This window comes from Entelurus aequoreus, linkage group LG16 (genome assembly GCF_033978785.1).
Source record: "Entelurus aequoreus isolate RoL-2023_Sb linkage group LG16, RoL_Eaeq_v1.1, whole genome shotgun sequence".
NCBI lineage: Eukaryota > Metazoa > Chordata > Actinopteri > Syngnathiformes > Syngnathidae > Entelurus > Entelurus aequoreus.
Genome location: NC_084746.1, coordinates 47,777,880 through 47,792,265, shown reverse-complemented (window position 1 = coordinate 47,792,265; position 14,386 = coordinate 47,777,880). Strand labels below are relative to the sequence as shown.

The 14,386-nt window shown below is 38.5% G+C and overlaps 1 protein-coding gene across 1 annotated transcript in view; it reads left to right on the top strand.

The window, feature by feature from the left end:
• LOC133631218 (cell adhesion molecule 3-like) overlaps window positions 1-14,386 on the top strand; it is a 136,920-nt gene that overhangs the window by 85,433 nt on the left and 37,101 nt on the right. The window contains exons 4-5 of the mRNA XM_062023377.1: window positions 10,939-11,109; window positions 11,446-11,536. Of these exons, the coding sequence (XP_061879361.1) occupies window positions 10,939-11,109; window positions 11,446-11,536 (262 nt within the window). The remainder of the gene's footprint in view (window positions 1-10,938; window positions 11,110-11,445; window positions 11,537-14,386) is intronic.

Sequence of the window (14,386 nt, the reverse complement as noted above, 5' to 3'; positions counted from 1 at the left end):
TATATACTATCATCATAATACAGTCATCACACAAGATAATCACAATGCTTCGATATCTGAATTGGAAAAGAAAAAGGAAAGAAAAGGAAACATTTATTTTTGATTCATTGCCAATATTGTTTGTTTGTTTTGTATTATTTTGTAGTTTATTGTCAAAATATACACTCCCTTTGTCCACTTAAATATTTCCAAGATATTTCTTTATTCTTAGACAAGGGATTCCCTTCCGTGATTGGTCATTTCTATGGACACAGAAATGACGTCACCTAAAATTCCGTTTACGGCACATAGTAATGTCGTAATTCAGCTCTGAGTGTGACACTTAAGATTCAGTCCTACACTTCGCTGAAAGTGTGAGTAAGACGCTTGATAACTAACTTTTAAGTGCAGCTTTCAGCGAAGAATTTATTTACTCTTAAGTCAACTCTTAGCAGACTTCTTAGGAGTAATTCTAAGAAGCTTGATAAATACGGCCCCTGGTCTGCACATTACATTGTTTTACTCCTTTTTGCTGCCTTAGCGTGAACCTCTGGGGTTTACAAATAAAAAAAGCCGGTAAACTCAAATGTGTGATTTTCAAAAGGCTGTACACATAATCACGTTTTTAATCAAGAGAGACTATTTATCTTGTTTATTTGCCACCACGCCAACAGCGGAGAAAACTCCCGGCCGAGATTATTGAAATGCACCTGAAAGGTAGAGTCATTTTCTCGGCAGGTTCAGAGGACTGCTTATGGTAATAAAAAGCGAGATGTCATTAGATGCGCTGGTATTTGCCGAGTTTTCTGAAGGGGGTGGAGAGAAGGGGCCGGGGGGTTGGATATAATAATACCTATGTTGAGAGATTGCGAGATGGAGATGGAGGAGCACATGCTTCCCCAGCCTCCTTCTCAGTCACCTCTGTGAATATATTGTTCATGCGTTTGACCTACATTCAGGATGCTGATGTATGCGGATTTACACTGTGAGAGGGAGCAAGAGATAAAAAGAGATAAGGGCCCGTGTGTAGAAATGTACCTTTTTCACACTCCGACCACCCACTTTGATTTTGTTCCACTTGCCTGGCTTCTAAGATTAGGAATGAAAAAAAAAGTGCGCGAGCATCCACCAAAGGTGTACCATTCCTAAAACACCAGTTCCTCGCTCCTCCTGCTGAGTGAACAGGAGTTTGAGCGAAGACAACATTCTAGATGAGGGGTGTCAAACGTATGGCCCGAGGGCCGGATCAGGCCCGCGAACAGGTTTTATCCGGCCCGCGGGATGAGTTTGCTAAGTATAAAAATTACCCTGAAATTTTTGAATGAAGGAAACAGCTTTTCTAAATATGTCCACTAGATGTCACAATAGCAAATCTTTGTAGATGATGCTACATATGTAAAAAAAATAATAAAATAAACCACATGATGTCAAGGAAAATGATCAAACTACATAAATAACATCCTGTAATTTGATTTTGATATCATTTTTTTATCTTGATAGATTGAAAATTAACACCAATGAGTTGACTGATGAACATTATCACATAATTTATTCAGCAAATATACCGTATTTTTCGGAGTATAAGTCGCACCGGCCGAAAATGCATAATAAAGAAGGAAAAAAAAAAAAATAAGTCGCACTGGAGTATAAGTCGTATTTTTTGGAGAAATTTATTTGATAAAACCGAACACCAAGAATAAACATTTGAAAGGCAATTTAAAATAAATAAAGAATAGTGAACAACAGGCTGAATAAGTGTACGTTATATGACGCATAAATAACCAACTGAGAACGTGCCTGGTATGTTAACGTAACATATTATGGTAAGAGTCATTCAAATAACTATAACATATAGAACATGCTATACGTTTACCAAACAATCTGTCACTCCTAATCGCTAAATCCCATGAAATCTTATACGTCTAGTCTCTTACGTGAATGAGCTAAATAATATTATTTGATATTTTACGGTAACGTGTTAATAATTTCACACATAAGTCGCTCCTGAGTATAAGTCGCACCCCCGGCCAAACTATTAAAAAAAAACTGCGACTTATAGTCCGAAAAATACGGTAAATAACATCCTGTAATATGATTTTGACATCATTTTTTATCTTGATAGGTTGAAAATTAACATCAATGAGTTGACTGATGAACATTATCACATAATTTATTCAGAAAATATAAATAACGACATACAACGATAGACTACTATTAACCGCAACATATAAGTGTAAAAAAAACAACAACAACATTATGATTTGTACAATTTCAGAAGGTGCTTGTTCTATTTTTAAACAAAGAAAACAATCTGAAGTTGTCTTTATTTTTAAGATATTGTGCTGTGATTTTACCAGTCCGGCCCACTTGGGAGTAGATTTTCCTCCATGTGGCCCTCGATCTAAAATGAGTTTGACACCCCTGTTCTAGATAAAGCTTGCGGACATTTGGAGATGCACTTTTGACAACATGCACCTGCTTTGAAGTAAAACCTGCTCCCTGCTTGTTGTCTCTAATGAAAACTACACTATATTGGCAAAAGTATTTGGCCACCCATCCAAATGATGAGAATCAGGGGTCCTATTCACTGCAAAAACTGAAATCTAAGTAAGATGAAATATCTCAAATAAGGGTGATATTTGCTTATTTTCTGTCTGATAAGATCATTCTTCTCACTAAGCAGATTTCATGTCAGAGTGTTTTACTTGTTTTAAGGGTTTTAGTCCTAAATGATCTCAGTAAGATATTACAGCTTGTTGCTGAGATTTGATGACCTATATTGAGTAAAACATGCTTGAAACTAGAATATCAAGTGTTGCAAAGCTGTGTCATCAACACTCACAAGTATAAAACTACCTTTTTTAAAGGCCTACTGAAAGCCACTACTACCGACCACGCAGTCTGATAGTTTATATATCAATGATGAAATCTTAACATTATAACACATGCCAATACGGCCGGGTTAACTTATAAAGTGACATTTTAAATTTGCCGCTAAACTTCCGGTTCGAAACGCCTCTGAGGATGACGTATGCGCGTGACGTAGCCCGGCGAACACGGGTATGCCTTCCACATTGAAGCCAATACGAAAAAGCTCTGTTTTCATTTCATAATTCCACAGTATTCTGGACATCTGTGTTCGTGAATCTGTTGCAATCATGTTCATTGCATTATGGAGAAGGAAGCTGAGCAAGCAAAGAAGAAAGTTGTCGGTGCGAAATGGACGTATTTTTCGAACGTAGTCAGCAACAACAGTACACAGCCGGCGCTTCTTTATTTACATTCCCGAAAGATGCAGTCAAGATGGAAGAACTCGGATAACAGAGACTCTAACCAGGAGGACTTTTGACTTCGATACACAGACGCCTGTAGAGAACTGGGACAACACAGACTCTTACCAGGATTACTTTGATTTGGATGACAAAGACGCAGACGTGCTACTGTGAGTATGCAGCTTTGGCTTCTAAACATTTGATCGCTTGACAGTATGTGCGCAACTTTTTTTTGCGTATGTACGTAACTTTTTTAAAATATATAAGCTTTATGAACCTTGGGTTAGGTGAACGGTGTTTTGGGCTGAGTGATTGTGTGTGTTGATCAGGTGTTTGAATTGTATTGGCGTGTTCTATGGAGCTAGGAGCTAGCAGAGGAGCTAGGAGCTAGCGTAACAAACACGCAGGTGTTTTTATGCGGGATTAATTTGTGGCATATTAAATATAAGCCTGGTTGTGTTGTGGCTAATAGAGTATATATATGTCTTGTGTTTATTTACTGTTGTAGTCATTCCCAGCTGAATATCAGGTCACCCCCGGCTCTCACAGCATCTTCCCTATCTGAATAGCTTCAACTCCCCACTAGTCCTTCACTTGCACTTTACTCATCCACAAATCTTTCATCCTCGCTCAAATTAATGGGGAAATTGTCGCTTTCTCGGTCCGAATCTCTCTCACTTCATGCGGCCATCATTGTAAACAATAGGGAACTTTGCGTATATGTTCAACTGACTACGTCACGCTACTTCCGGTAGGGGCAAGCCTTTTTTTTATCAGATACCAAAAGTTGCAATCTTTATCGTCGTTGTTCTATACTAAATCCTTTCAGCAAAAATATGGCAATATCGCGAAATGATCAAGTATGACACATAGAATAGATCTGCTATCCCCGTTTAAATAAAACAAATTCATTTCAGTAGGCCTTTAAGTAATAATTTCTTATTTCAAGCATGAAAAAAAAAAAATCATGACTTTGACACAATTGTGTCTCGTAATTAAAACAGATGACAGCCAAATGGGCTTTGCTGTTTTATTTTCAATGAAACAATAGAAAATTTGTACTCATATAGGATTTTGAACAGAAATAGTTCATGCACATTCAGATAAATCCTTCAAAATTACAATTAAAAAATGTATGGCCGGGGGGCCGGGCTGTATATAAGCGCTCTAATTGACTGAAAGAGCACGCACTTGGCGCAATGATGTCATGTTATCGATGGAAAAATGCATTTTTAGACCATATGATTTGCCTGAGTGGCTAGGAGACCCCGAGAGTAACGGTTGCCTTGTTGCCTTTCCATTAAGAACAATACATTAGTTTTTAGTATAAGTTTGCCGGTTTCAAGAAATGTAATGCCGAGCGCATATCATTATGTCAAGATAATGGCACTAGCATTTACTTCATTTAAGAATATTTTTCAACATATTGAGCAAAAAGGTCTCATATTATTTTTTTCTACCAAGAAAAGTGCACTTGTTATTAGTGAGAATATTCAAATTTTAAGGTATTTTTGGGTTAATTGAAGTTAACTAATTTTACTTGTTTTGGAAAGTTTTGACAAGCCAAATTTTCTTGTTCTATTGGCAGATGATTTTGCTTAGTTCAAATAAAATACCCCTCATTTTTGTATTTTTTTTTCTTGTTTTTGAACATTGACTTTTTGCAGTGTAATCACTTGGCCCGGTGTATAAAATCAAGCACTTTAGTTCATGGAGACTGTTTCTGCAAATATTTGTGAAAGAATGGGCCGCTCTCAGTGATTTCCAGCATGGAACTGTCATAGGATGCCACCTGTGCAACAAATCCAGTCGGGACATTTCCTCGCTACTAAATATTCCAAAGTCAACTTTATTATAAGAAAAGTGAAGAGTTTGGGAACAACAGCAAGTCAGCCACCAAGTGGTAGGCCACGTAAACTGACAGGGAGGGGTCAGCGGATGCTGAAGCGCATAGTGCAAAGACTTTCTGCACGGTCAGTTGCTACAGAGTGTCAATACGTGGACTATGGGTTGTTGTGTTTTCCCGGAATGCAACGGAAAGTTGGCGCGGGCAAGTAATGAATGTAAGTACATGATTTATTAAAACACCAACAAACTCCAAAAAAAGGAAGCAAACAAAATGCGCGCACAATGGCGCAGAACAAACTTGACTAATGAAACAAAACTTGCACAAAAGCAGAAACTATGAACAATAAAGGAAAACTTACTTGGCATGGAACAGCATGAAAACTATGGCAGACAGGAATATCATGGGTAGCAGTAGCATGGATGGATAGATAGATAATGTCACCAGGATGAACAACAGAAACAGACAGGCTTAAATAGCAGTGACATGATCAGTGGAAACAGGTGCGTGACTCAAAACGTGAAACAGGTGCGTGACATGAGGACAGGTGAAAACTAATGGTTGCTATGGTGACAAAACAAGAGTGAAAAAGCAGGAACTAAGTGTCCAAAACCCAAACAGAACATGACTTAAACCAAACATGATCAACAGACATGACACAGAGCTCCAAACTTCATGTGACCTTCCAATTAGCCCACGTACAGTACGCAGAGAGCTTCATGGAATGGGTTTCCATGGCCGAGCAGTTGCATCTAAGCCATACATCACCAAGTCTAATGCAAAGTGTTATTATTAATGTACAGTAGAACCTTCATTTACAAACTCAATTGGTTCTTGAACAAGGTGCGTAAATAGAAAAGATTGTATATTGAAGCACATCTAGTCATAAGAAACAATGTAAACGTGAATAATGGTTTCCAGCCTTGACGATATTTTAGTCAACGTTTGTACACTTAAAACACAATATAAAGCGCTATACAGTAGTGTGTAAAAATCCAACATAATTTGGTGATAGATCAACTTTCTATTTAATGACAATGTCAAAACAACAATAAGCTGAACTGTCCTCCTCGTATGCAGCCGTCCTGCCGACACACACACACACACACACACAAACTGTCACTAGCTCTGTGGTGCACTCAGTTCGAAACCACAAAACTCCTTAATTTCAACAGCCAGGTTACTACATTGATTAGGACTATACAAATAAATCCACTCCACATTGTTGTTTAATCTTCTTGGCAATCAACAGAAAGGTGGGGATGGAGGCAGTGACTGTGAATACTTACTGAATGTTTCAAACCACACATCACTTGTCTGTTGCTTTTTTTTAGATTCGTATAGACCGGGCAAAACTTGGAAAATGTTGTAAAAAGGCTGAACAAAACATGTAAAAGCATGATCAGCCCTCCCACTATGGCTGCACTGCGAGACACACAATGTGTGGATGAAACATTTGTACACGTAGACAAGGTTTGTGCATGAAAGCATATTTTAATTTGGTCTGTGGTTCATAAATAGAAAAGTCTGTACAATAAGGGCTTCATAAATCGAGGTTCCACTGCATTACATTATATAATTCAGCCTAGTGTTGTCCCGATACCAATATTTTGGTACCGGTACTGGTACCAAAATGTTTTTTGATACTTTTCGGTACTTTTTGATACTTTTCTAAATAAAGGGGACCACAAAAAATTGCATTATTGGCTTTATTTGAACACAAAATCTTAGGGTACATTAAACATATGTTTCTAATTGCAGGTTTGTCCTTAAATAAAATAGTGAACATACGAGACAACGTGTCTTTTAGTAGTAAGTAAACAAACAAAGGCTCCGAATTTAGCTGCTGACATATGCAGTAACATATTGTGTCATTTTCCATTCTATTATTTTGTCACCATTATTAAGGACAACTGGTAGAAATTATTTATTAATCTACTTGTTCATTTACTGTTAATATCTGCTTACTTTCTCTTTTAACATGTTCTATCTACACTTCTGTCCAAATGTAATAATCACTCATTCTTCTGTTGTTTGGATACTTTACATTAGTTTTGGATGATACCACAAATTTGTGTATCAATCCGATACCAAGTCGTTACAGGATCATACAGTGGTCATATTCAAAGTCCTCATGTGTCCAGGGACGTATTTCCTGAGTTTATAAACATGATATACATTTTTTTAAAATGAAAGAAGATTTTGTGATGCTAAAAAATATCGATGTAACCATAGTAGTATCGACTAGATATGGCTCCTGTACTCGGTATCATTACAGTGGATGTTAGGTGTAGATCCACCAATGGCGTTTGTTTACATTGTAGCGTCCCCGAAGAGTTGGTGCTGCAGGGAATTCTGGGAATTTGTTCTGTAGTGTTTATGTTGTGTTGCGGTGCAAACATTCTCCCATAATGTCTTTGTCATTGTTGTTTAGTGTGGTTTCACTATACGACACATGTTTATGACAGTGTTGGCGTTGTTCATACGGCCACCCTTAGTGTATGGCTGTTGACTAAGTATGCTTTTCATTCACTTGTGTGATCAACGTTAGGATCTTCGCCTTGACAGTAACTAATGATCGAACATACTGAAATCTTGTCTTGTCTTTGCCAACTATAGACCACTAACATTCAATATTAGGATTCCTTCACCTATTTCTTTAGTTATCTAGCCAAAATTTGTTCGTACGACGGGTGGGGGACCGGTACTTTTTAGAGGCGGTATAGTACGGAATATGATTTATTAGTATCGCGTAGGGTCGGGTATCGAGTATCGATTGGAACCGGGACTAACTTTCCGATTCTCCCGGAATCGTTCAAAAGTTTAAATTTCGATTCCTATTTTCGATACCCAGTCCGCCGACGGGAAAAAAATATGTCCGCCGAACCGGAAGAAGAAGCCGCTGAACACCAACGAAGAAGCGCCCACCGCCGGAAGTGTTAGCATAGCCGTGCGAGTCAGTCAAGCTCAAGCATGGATAGCGGGCGTCGGCGGTCGAAAGTGCATCATACACTTGTGTGTGTAAAGGTGTTTTCATGAGGTTTCCTGCAGCATCATACACTTATGTGTGAATATGTTTTCATGAGGTTTCCTGCAGCATCATGCACTTATGTGTAAAGGTGTTTTCATGAGGTTTCCTGCAGCATCATACACTTGTGTGTGTAAAGGTGTTTTCATGAGGTTTCCTGCAGCATCATACACTTGTGTGTGTAAAGGTGTTTTCATGAGGTTTCCTGCAGCATCATACACTTATGTGTAAATATGTTTTCATGAGGTTTCCTGCAGCATCATACACTTATGTGTAAAGGTGTTTTCATGAGGTTTCCTGCAGCATCATACACTTGTGTGTGTAAAGGTGTTTTCATGAGGTTTCCTGCAGCATCATACACTTATGTGTAAATGTGTTTTCATGAGGTTTCCTGCAGCATCATACACTTGTGTGTGTAAATGTGTTTTCATGAGGTTTCCTGCAGCATCATACACTTATGTGTAAATGTGCTTTCATGAGGTTTCCTGCAGCATCATTCTAGAGGCTAACCTTTCCTGTGATAAAATGGCAACCAAGGTAATCAAAAAGGTTAACCAACGAGCGAGATTTCTCTACAGAATTTCCTCTCTGGTCAACAAAAGCACCTTGAGGATTCTGGTGGGAACTCTCATTCAACCCTTTTTCGATTACGCATGCACCTCCTGGTACCCTAGCACCTCCAAAACCCTCAAATCTAAACTCCAAACATCTCAGAACAAGCTAGTCAGGTTACTTCTAGACCTCCACCCCAGATCCCACCTCACTCCTACCCACTTCTCTAAAGTGGGCTGGCTCAAGGTGGAGGACAGAGTTAAACAACTTGCACTGAGCCTAGTCTATAAAATCCGCTACACCTCCCTGATACCGAAGTACATGTCAAACTACTTCCTTAACGTAAATGACCGCCATAACCACAACACCAGGGGGAGCTCCACTAACCACGTTAAACCCACATTCCGAACTAACAAAGGTCTTAACTCATTCTCTTTCTATGCCACATCAATGTGGGATGCGCTCCCAACAGGTATAAAAGAAAAGGCATCTCTATCCTCCTTCAAAACCGCAATAAAAGTTCACCTCCAGGCAGCTACAACCCTAAACTAACACCCTCCCCGGATTGCTAATAATCAAATGTAAACAATCAAATGCAGATACTTTTTCTTATGCCTTCTGATCTCTCTCTCTCTCTCTCTCTCTCTCTCTCTCTCTCTCTCTATGTCCACTACTTGATGTCCATATCCTATCCCCCCCCTCCACACCCCTGATTGTAAATAATGTAAATAATTCATTGTGATTATCTTGTGTGATGACTGTAATATGATGATAGTATATATGATAGTATATATCTGTATCATGAATCAATTTAAGTGGACCCCGACTTAAACAAGTTGAAAAACTTATTCGGGTGTTACCATTTAGTGGTCGATTGTACGGAATATGTACTTCACTGTGCAACCTACTAATAAAAGTCTCAATCAATCAATCATACACTTATGTGTGTAAATGTGTTTTCATGAGGTTTCCTGCAGCATCATACACTTGTGTGTGTAAAGGTGTTTTCATGAGGTTTCCTGCAGCATCATACACTTATGTGTAAATGTGTTTTCATGAGGTTTCCTGCAGCATCATACACGTATGTGTAAATGTGTTTTCATGAGGTTTCCTGCAGCATCATACACTTATGTGTAAATGTGTTTTCATGAGGTTTCCTGCAGCATCATACACTTATGTGTAAAGGTGTTTTCATGAGGTTTCCTGCAGCATCATACACTTATGTGTAAATGTGATTTCATGAGGTTTTCAAAAATAAAGCTCTCTTGAGGAAAGTGTACCCCTGGGAAAATGTATTCATAATTTATAATATTTATGTTCTGGTTGAAAACAGCCCTGTGAGGAATTTATAGTAAAGTTCATAAAAAGTTAATAGAATTAAAATTGATGGAGAATGTCAGACTATTTCATTCAGAAAGACTGTAGGTTAGCTAGCTCATTTAAAATATCCTAAACTTTTTTTTGACCCTGCCTCTTAAAAGAATCGGAATCGAAACAAGGAATCGGAATCGTTCGAATTCAAACGATACCCAACCCTAGTATCGCGGTACTGTACTAATACCGGTATACTGTACAACCCTAGTTCAGCACAAAAATCGTATTGTTTTTTTTTTAGTGATAAACTGTGTTCAAATGCAACTTTTACCCAATTTTGGCCAAACAAAAAGCTGGCCTCTTTTCTAATTATCTCAGAGGCGCTTGTTGGTGCGTCCTCACAACACATGATCAATAACATCATTGCAAATTAACGGAATCGGGGGGAAAAAAAATCTACATTTCTAATCAACACCACGTGGCGGCGGTGAAAAGGGACGCTCAGTTGTCTGAACGCTAATTGTTTGTGAGATAGCACACACACACCTGCGGTTTTACGAGCGCCAGCCTAAATGTGTAATTTTACCTTTTACTGTTATTTGTTTGCACTGCTGCATGAGTCAGCACTGAGGGGCTAGGGGGGTGGGGGGGTTGGAAAAGGTGGAATATTGCCATAAAAAGTGTGCGGAAAGGCATTGTTAGGCAAGCGGTATATGTGGCAGGTCGTGATGGATCGGGGAACAAAACACCCGGGGGGGGGGGGGTGGGGGGGGACGCGAGGGAGCTGCGCACCAAACACATTTTTCATTTAATTGGAACAAACGGGCGTCGCCTTTTGTTTGTGCCGCGGCGACCCCGACGGTGGAACATTCTAATTAGAGCGCGTTGTTGTCGTGGCGTGTTTATTTATGTCACCTCACCCTCTTGACACACCCTTCCGCCTCCAGGCCGCCCGGACGTGGTGGAGTCGGTGCAGGATGAGCCCACCTACAACGTGAGCAGCGAGCTGACGCTGGAGGTGAGCCGCGCCAACGACAACCAGGTCATCACCTGCGCCGTGGACCATCCCTCGCTGGCGCCGGGGGACAAACGGAGCGAGCACACCCTGAGGGTCTTGTGTGAGTCACTTTAAGAACTCTTTCCAATTTGATTTGTGCCGCCAGTGATTTAACAGTAATAACAAGTGCACTGTTTATTTATATGGAGGATAAAAAGAGCAGGGCCCGTGGCTTTACCCGCTTACCCGAGTGGGCCCGAGTCCCGCGCTGCCCCCTCGTGGCCCACGCCGGCACTGCTTGTTGTGTAAGGCGCTTATGTCATCGAGCGAGACGGCGGGATGGCGGCGCCGGCAGGGTGCAGATAGTAGTAGATGGAGATACGGATGAATGAGAGCATCTTTGCCGTCTTTCAGTGCAGCGTTATGTAACACGCTGTGTGTGTGTTTTCACTTACAGATTCCCCGAACGTTCAGATACTGCCTGAGAGTGATCTGCCTCGTGAGGGGGAGAAGTTTCTTCTCCAGTGTTTGGGCAACAGCAACCCTGAGTAAGATGCGCCATGCACGCCGCCGGCACACACACGCACACACACACACACGTGTTGTAAATGATTCATACACAAGTCTAGACCCTGAATGCTCCTCACGCACACACGGTCCACTTACATATCTCGAGCCGCGGTTGCATCACGTTAACGGCAACGTTCCAACCATACTTGCCAACCTTGAGACCTCCGAATTCGGGACATTGGGGGGGGTGTTTGAGGTGGGCGGGGTCGGGGTGGGCGGGGCCATGGCCGTGGTTAAGGGGGAGGAGTATATTTATAGCTAGAATTCGCTGAAATTCAAGTATTTCTTTATATATATATACTGTATATATATATATATATGTATGTGTGGGAAAAAATCACAAGACTATTTCATCTCTACAGGCCTGTTTCATGAGGGGTTTCCTCAATCCTCAGGAGATTTCTCCTGATATAGTCTTGTGATTTTTTCCCACACATACATATTACCACGGTATCGAGCACTATTTTTTGGATAATCTAATTAAGACATATATATATATATATATATTAGGGCTGTGAATCTTTGGGTGTCCCACGATTCGATTGAATATCGATTCTTGGGGTCGATATTCAAAATCGATTTTTTTTCAAGTCAACACAATTCTCGATTCAAAAACGATTTTTTTCCCCGATTCAAAACGATTCTCTATTCATTCAATGCGTAGGATTTCAGCAGACATGCAAGCAGAGTAGTAGATTTTTGTAAAAAGCTTTTATAATTGCAAAGGACAATGTTTTATCAACTGATTGCAATAATGTAAATTTGTTTTAACTATTAAATGAACCAAAAGTATGACTTATTTTATCTTTGTGAAAATATTGGACACAGTGTTGTTGTCAAGCTTATGAGATGCGATGCAAGTGTAAGCCACTGTGACACTATTGTTCTTTTTTTTTTTTTATAAATGTCTAATGATAATGTCAATGAGGGATTTTTAATCACTGCTATGTTGAAATTGTAATTTTTTATTGATACTGTTGTTGATAATATTCATTTTTGTTTCACTACTTTTGGTTTGTTCTGTGTCGTGTTTGTGTCTCTTCTCAATTGCTCTGTTTATTGCAGTTGCTGGGTCGGGTTTGGTTTTGGAATTGGATTGCATTGTTATGGTATTGCTGTGTATTGTTTTGTTGGATTGATTAATTAAAAAAAAAAAAAAATAAAAAATAATTAAATAGAAAAAAAAATAAATAAAATAAAATATTTTTTTTTAAAATGAGAATCGATTCTGAATCGCACAACGTGAGAATCGCGATTCGAATTCGAATAGATTTTTTCCCACACCCCTAATATATACATATATATAGAGATAAAATAAATACTTGACTTTCAGTGAATTCTAGCTACCGTAATTTCCGGACTATAAGCCGCACCTGACTATAAGCCGCACCAGCTAAATTTAAGGGAAAATACAGATTGCTCCATATATATATATATATATATATATATATATATATATATATATATATATATATATATATATATATATATATATATATATATAACCAAATAGTAGCCCGGGCGTTTATTTCACAAAATCGATTTTGGAGACAGGCGTTTAAAAGAAGCAGGCGGTTATTTGCACAAGGCTTTTATTTATTTTTGCACCAGCCTGCACCAGTCCATTATTTGGTTACAATGGTTACTGTCCAGTAAAAAAACTTTAAATGTAAAAGCTATTGTAAACATACAAACAAAAAAACAAGAGATCAACATGAGGTAGGCTATCAAAAGACAAGTGATCAACAAGGCTTCAACATGGCAGTAGTGCAACAATTGTCAAATAGAATACCAACACTAAAAATAAATACACTTTTTGAATAAAGCAGCCTACCGGGAAAAATAAAATGATGGTACCCAGTACTCAAGTATAAAACCCACCATCAAAACAGAACAATAATTCTGTCACTTACATAAAATAAAGGCTACATTACTCCAAGTTTTAAATAAAGCAGCATACAGGAAAAATAAAATTGTGGTACCAAGTACTCTATAAAATCATCAAAACAATAATACTGCAGAAAACGCAACCCCAGTAGCATTTTAATCTAAATTATGCAAATAACAGCCCATGGGCGGCTATTTGGACATAGGCGGTTATTAGGAAGAGGCGGTTAATTCACAAAATGGGGTCAGACCCCGGGCGGCTATTAGGACATGGGCGGTTATTTGCACAAGGGCGTTTATTTGGTAATATACGGTATATATATATATATATATATATATATATATATATATATATATATATATATATATATATATATATATATATATATATATATTAGAGATGTCCGATAATATCGGTCTGCCGATATTATCGGCCGATAAATGCGTTAAAATGTAATATCGGAAATTATCGGTATCGTTTTTTTATTCAGTATCGTTTTTTTGTGTGTTTTTTTTATTAAATCCACATAAAAAACACAAGATACACTTACAATTAGTGCACCAACCCAAAAAACCTCCCTCCCCCATTTACACTCATTCACACAAAAGGGTTGTTTCTTTCTGTTATTAATATTCTGGTTCCTACATTATATATCAATATATATCAATACAGTCTGCAAGGGATACAGTCCGTAAGCACACATGATTGTGCGTGCTGCTGGTCCACTAATAGTACTAACCTTTAACAGTTCATTTTACAAATTTTCATTAATTACTGGTTTCTATGTAACTGTTTTTATATTGTTTTACTTTCTTTTTTATTCAAGAAAATGTTTTTAATTTATTTATCTTGTTTTATTTGATTCATTTTTTTAAAAAGTACCTTATCTTCACCATACCTGGTTGTCCAAATTAGGCATAATAATGTGTTAATTCCACGA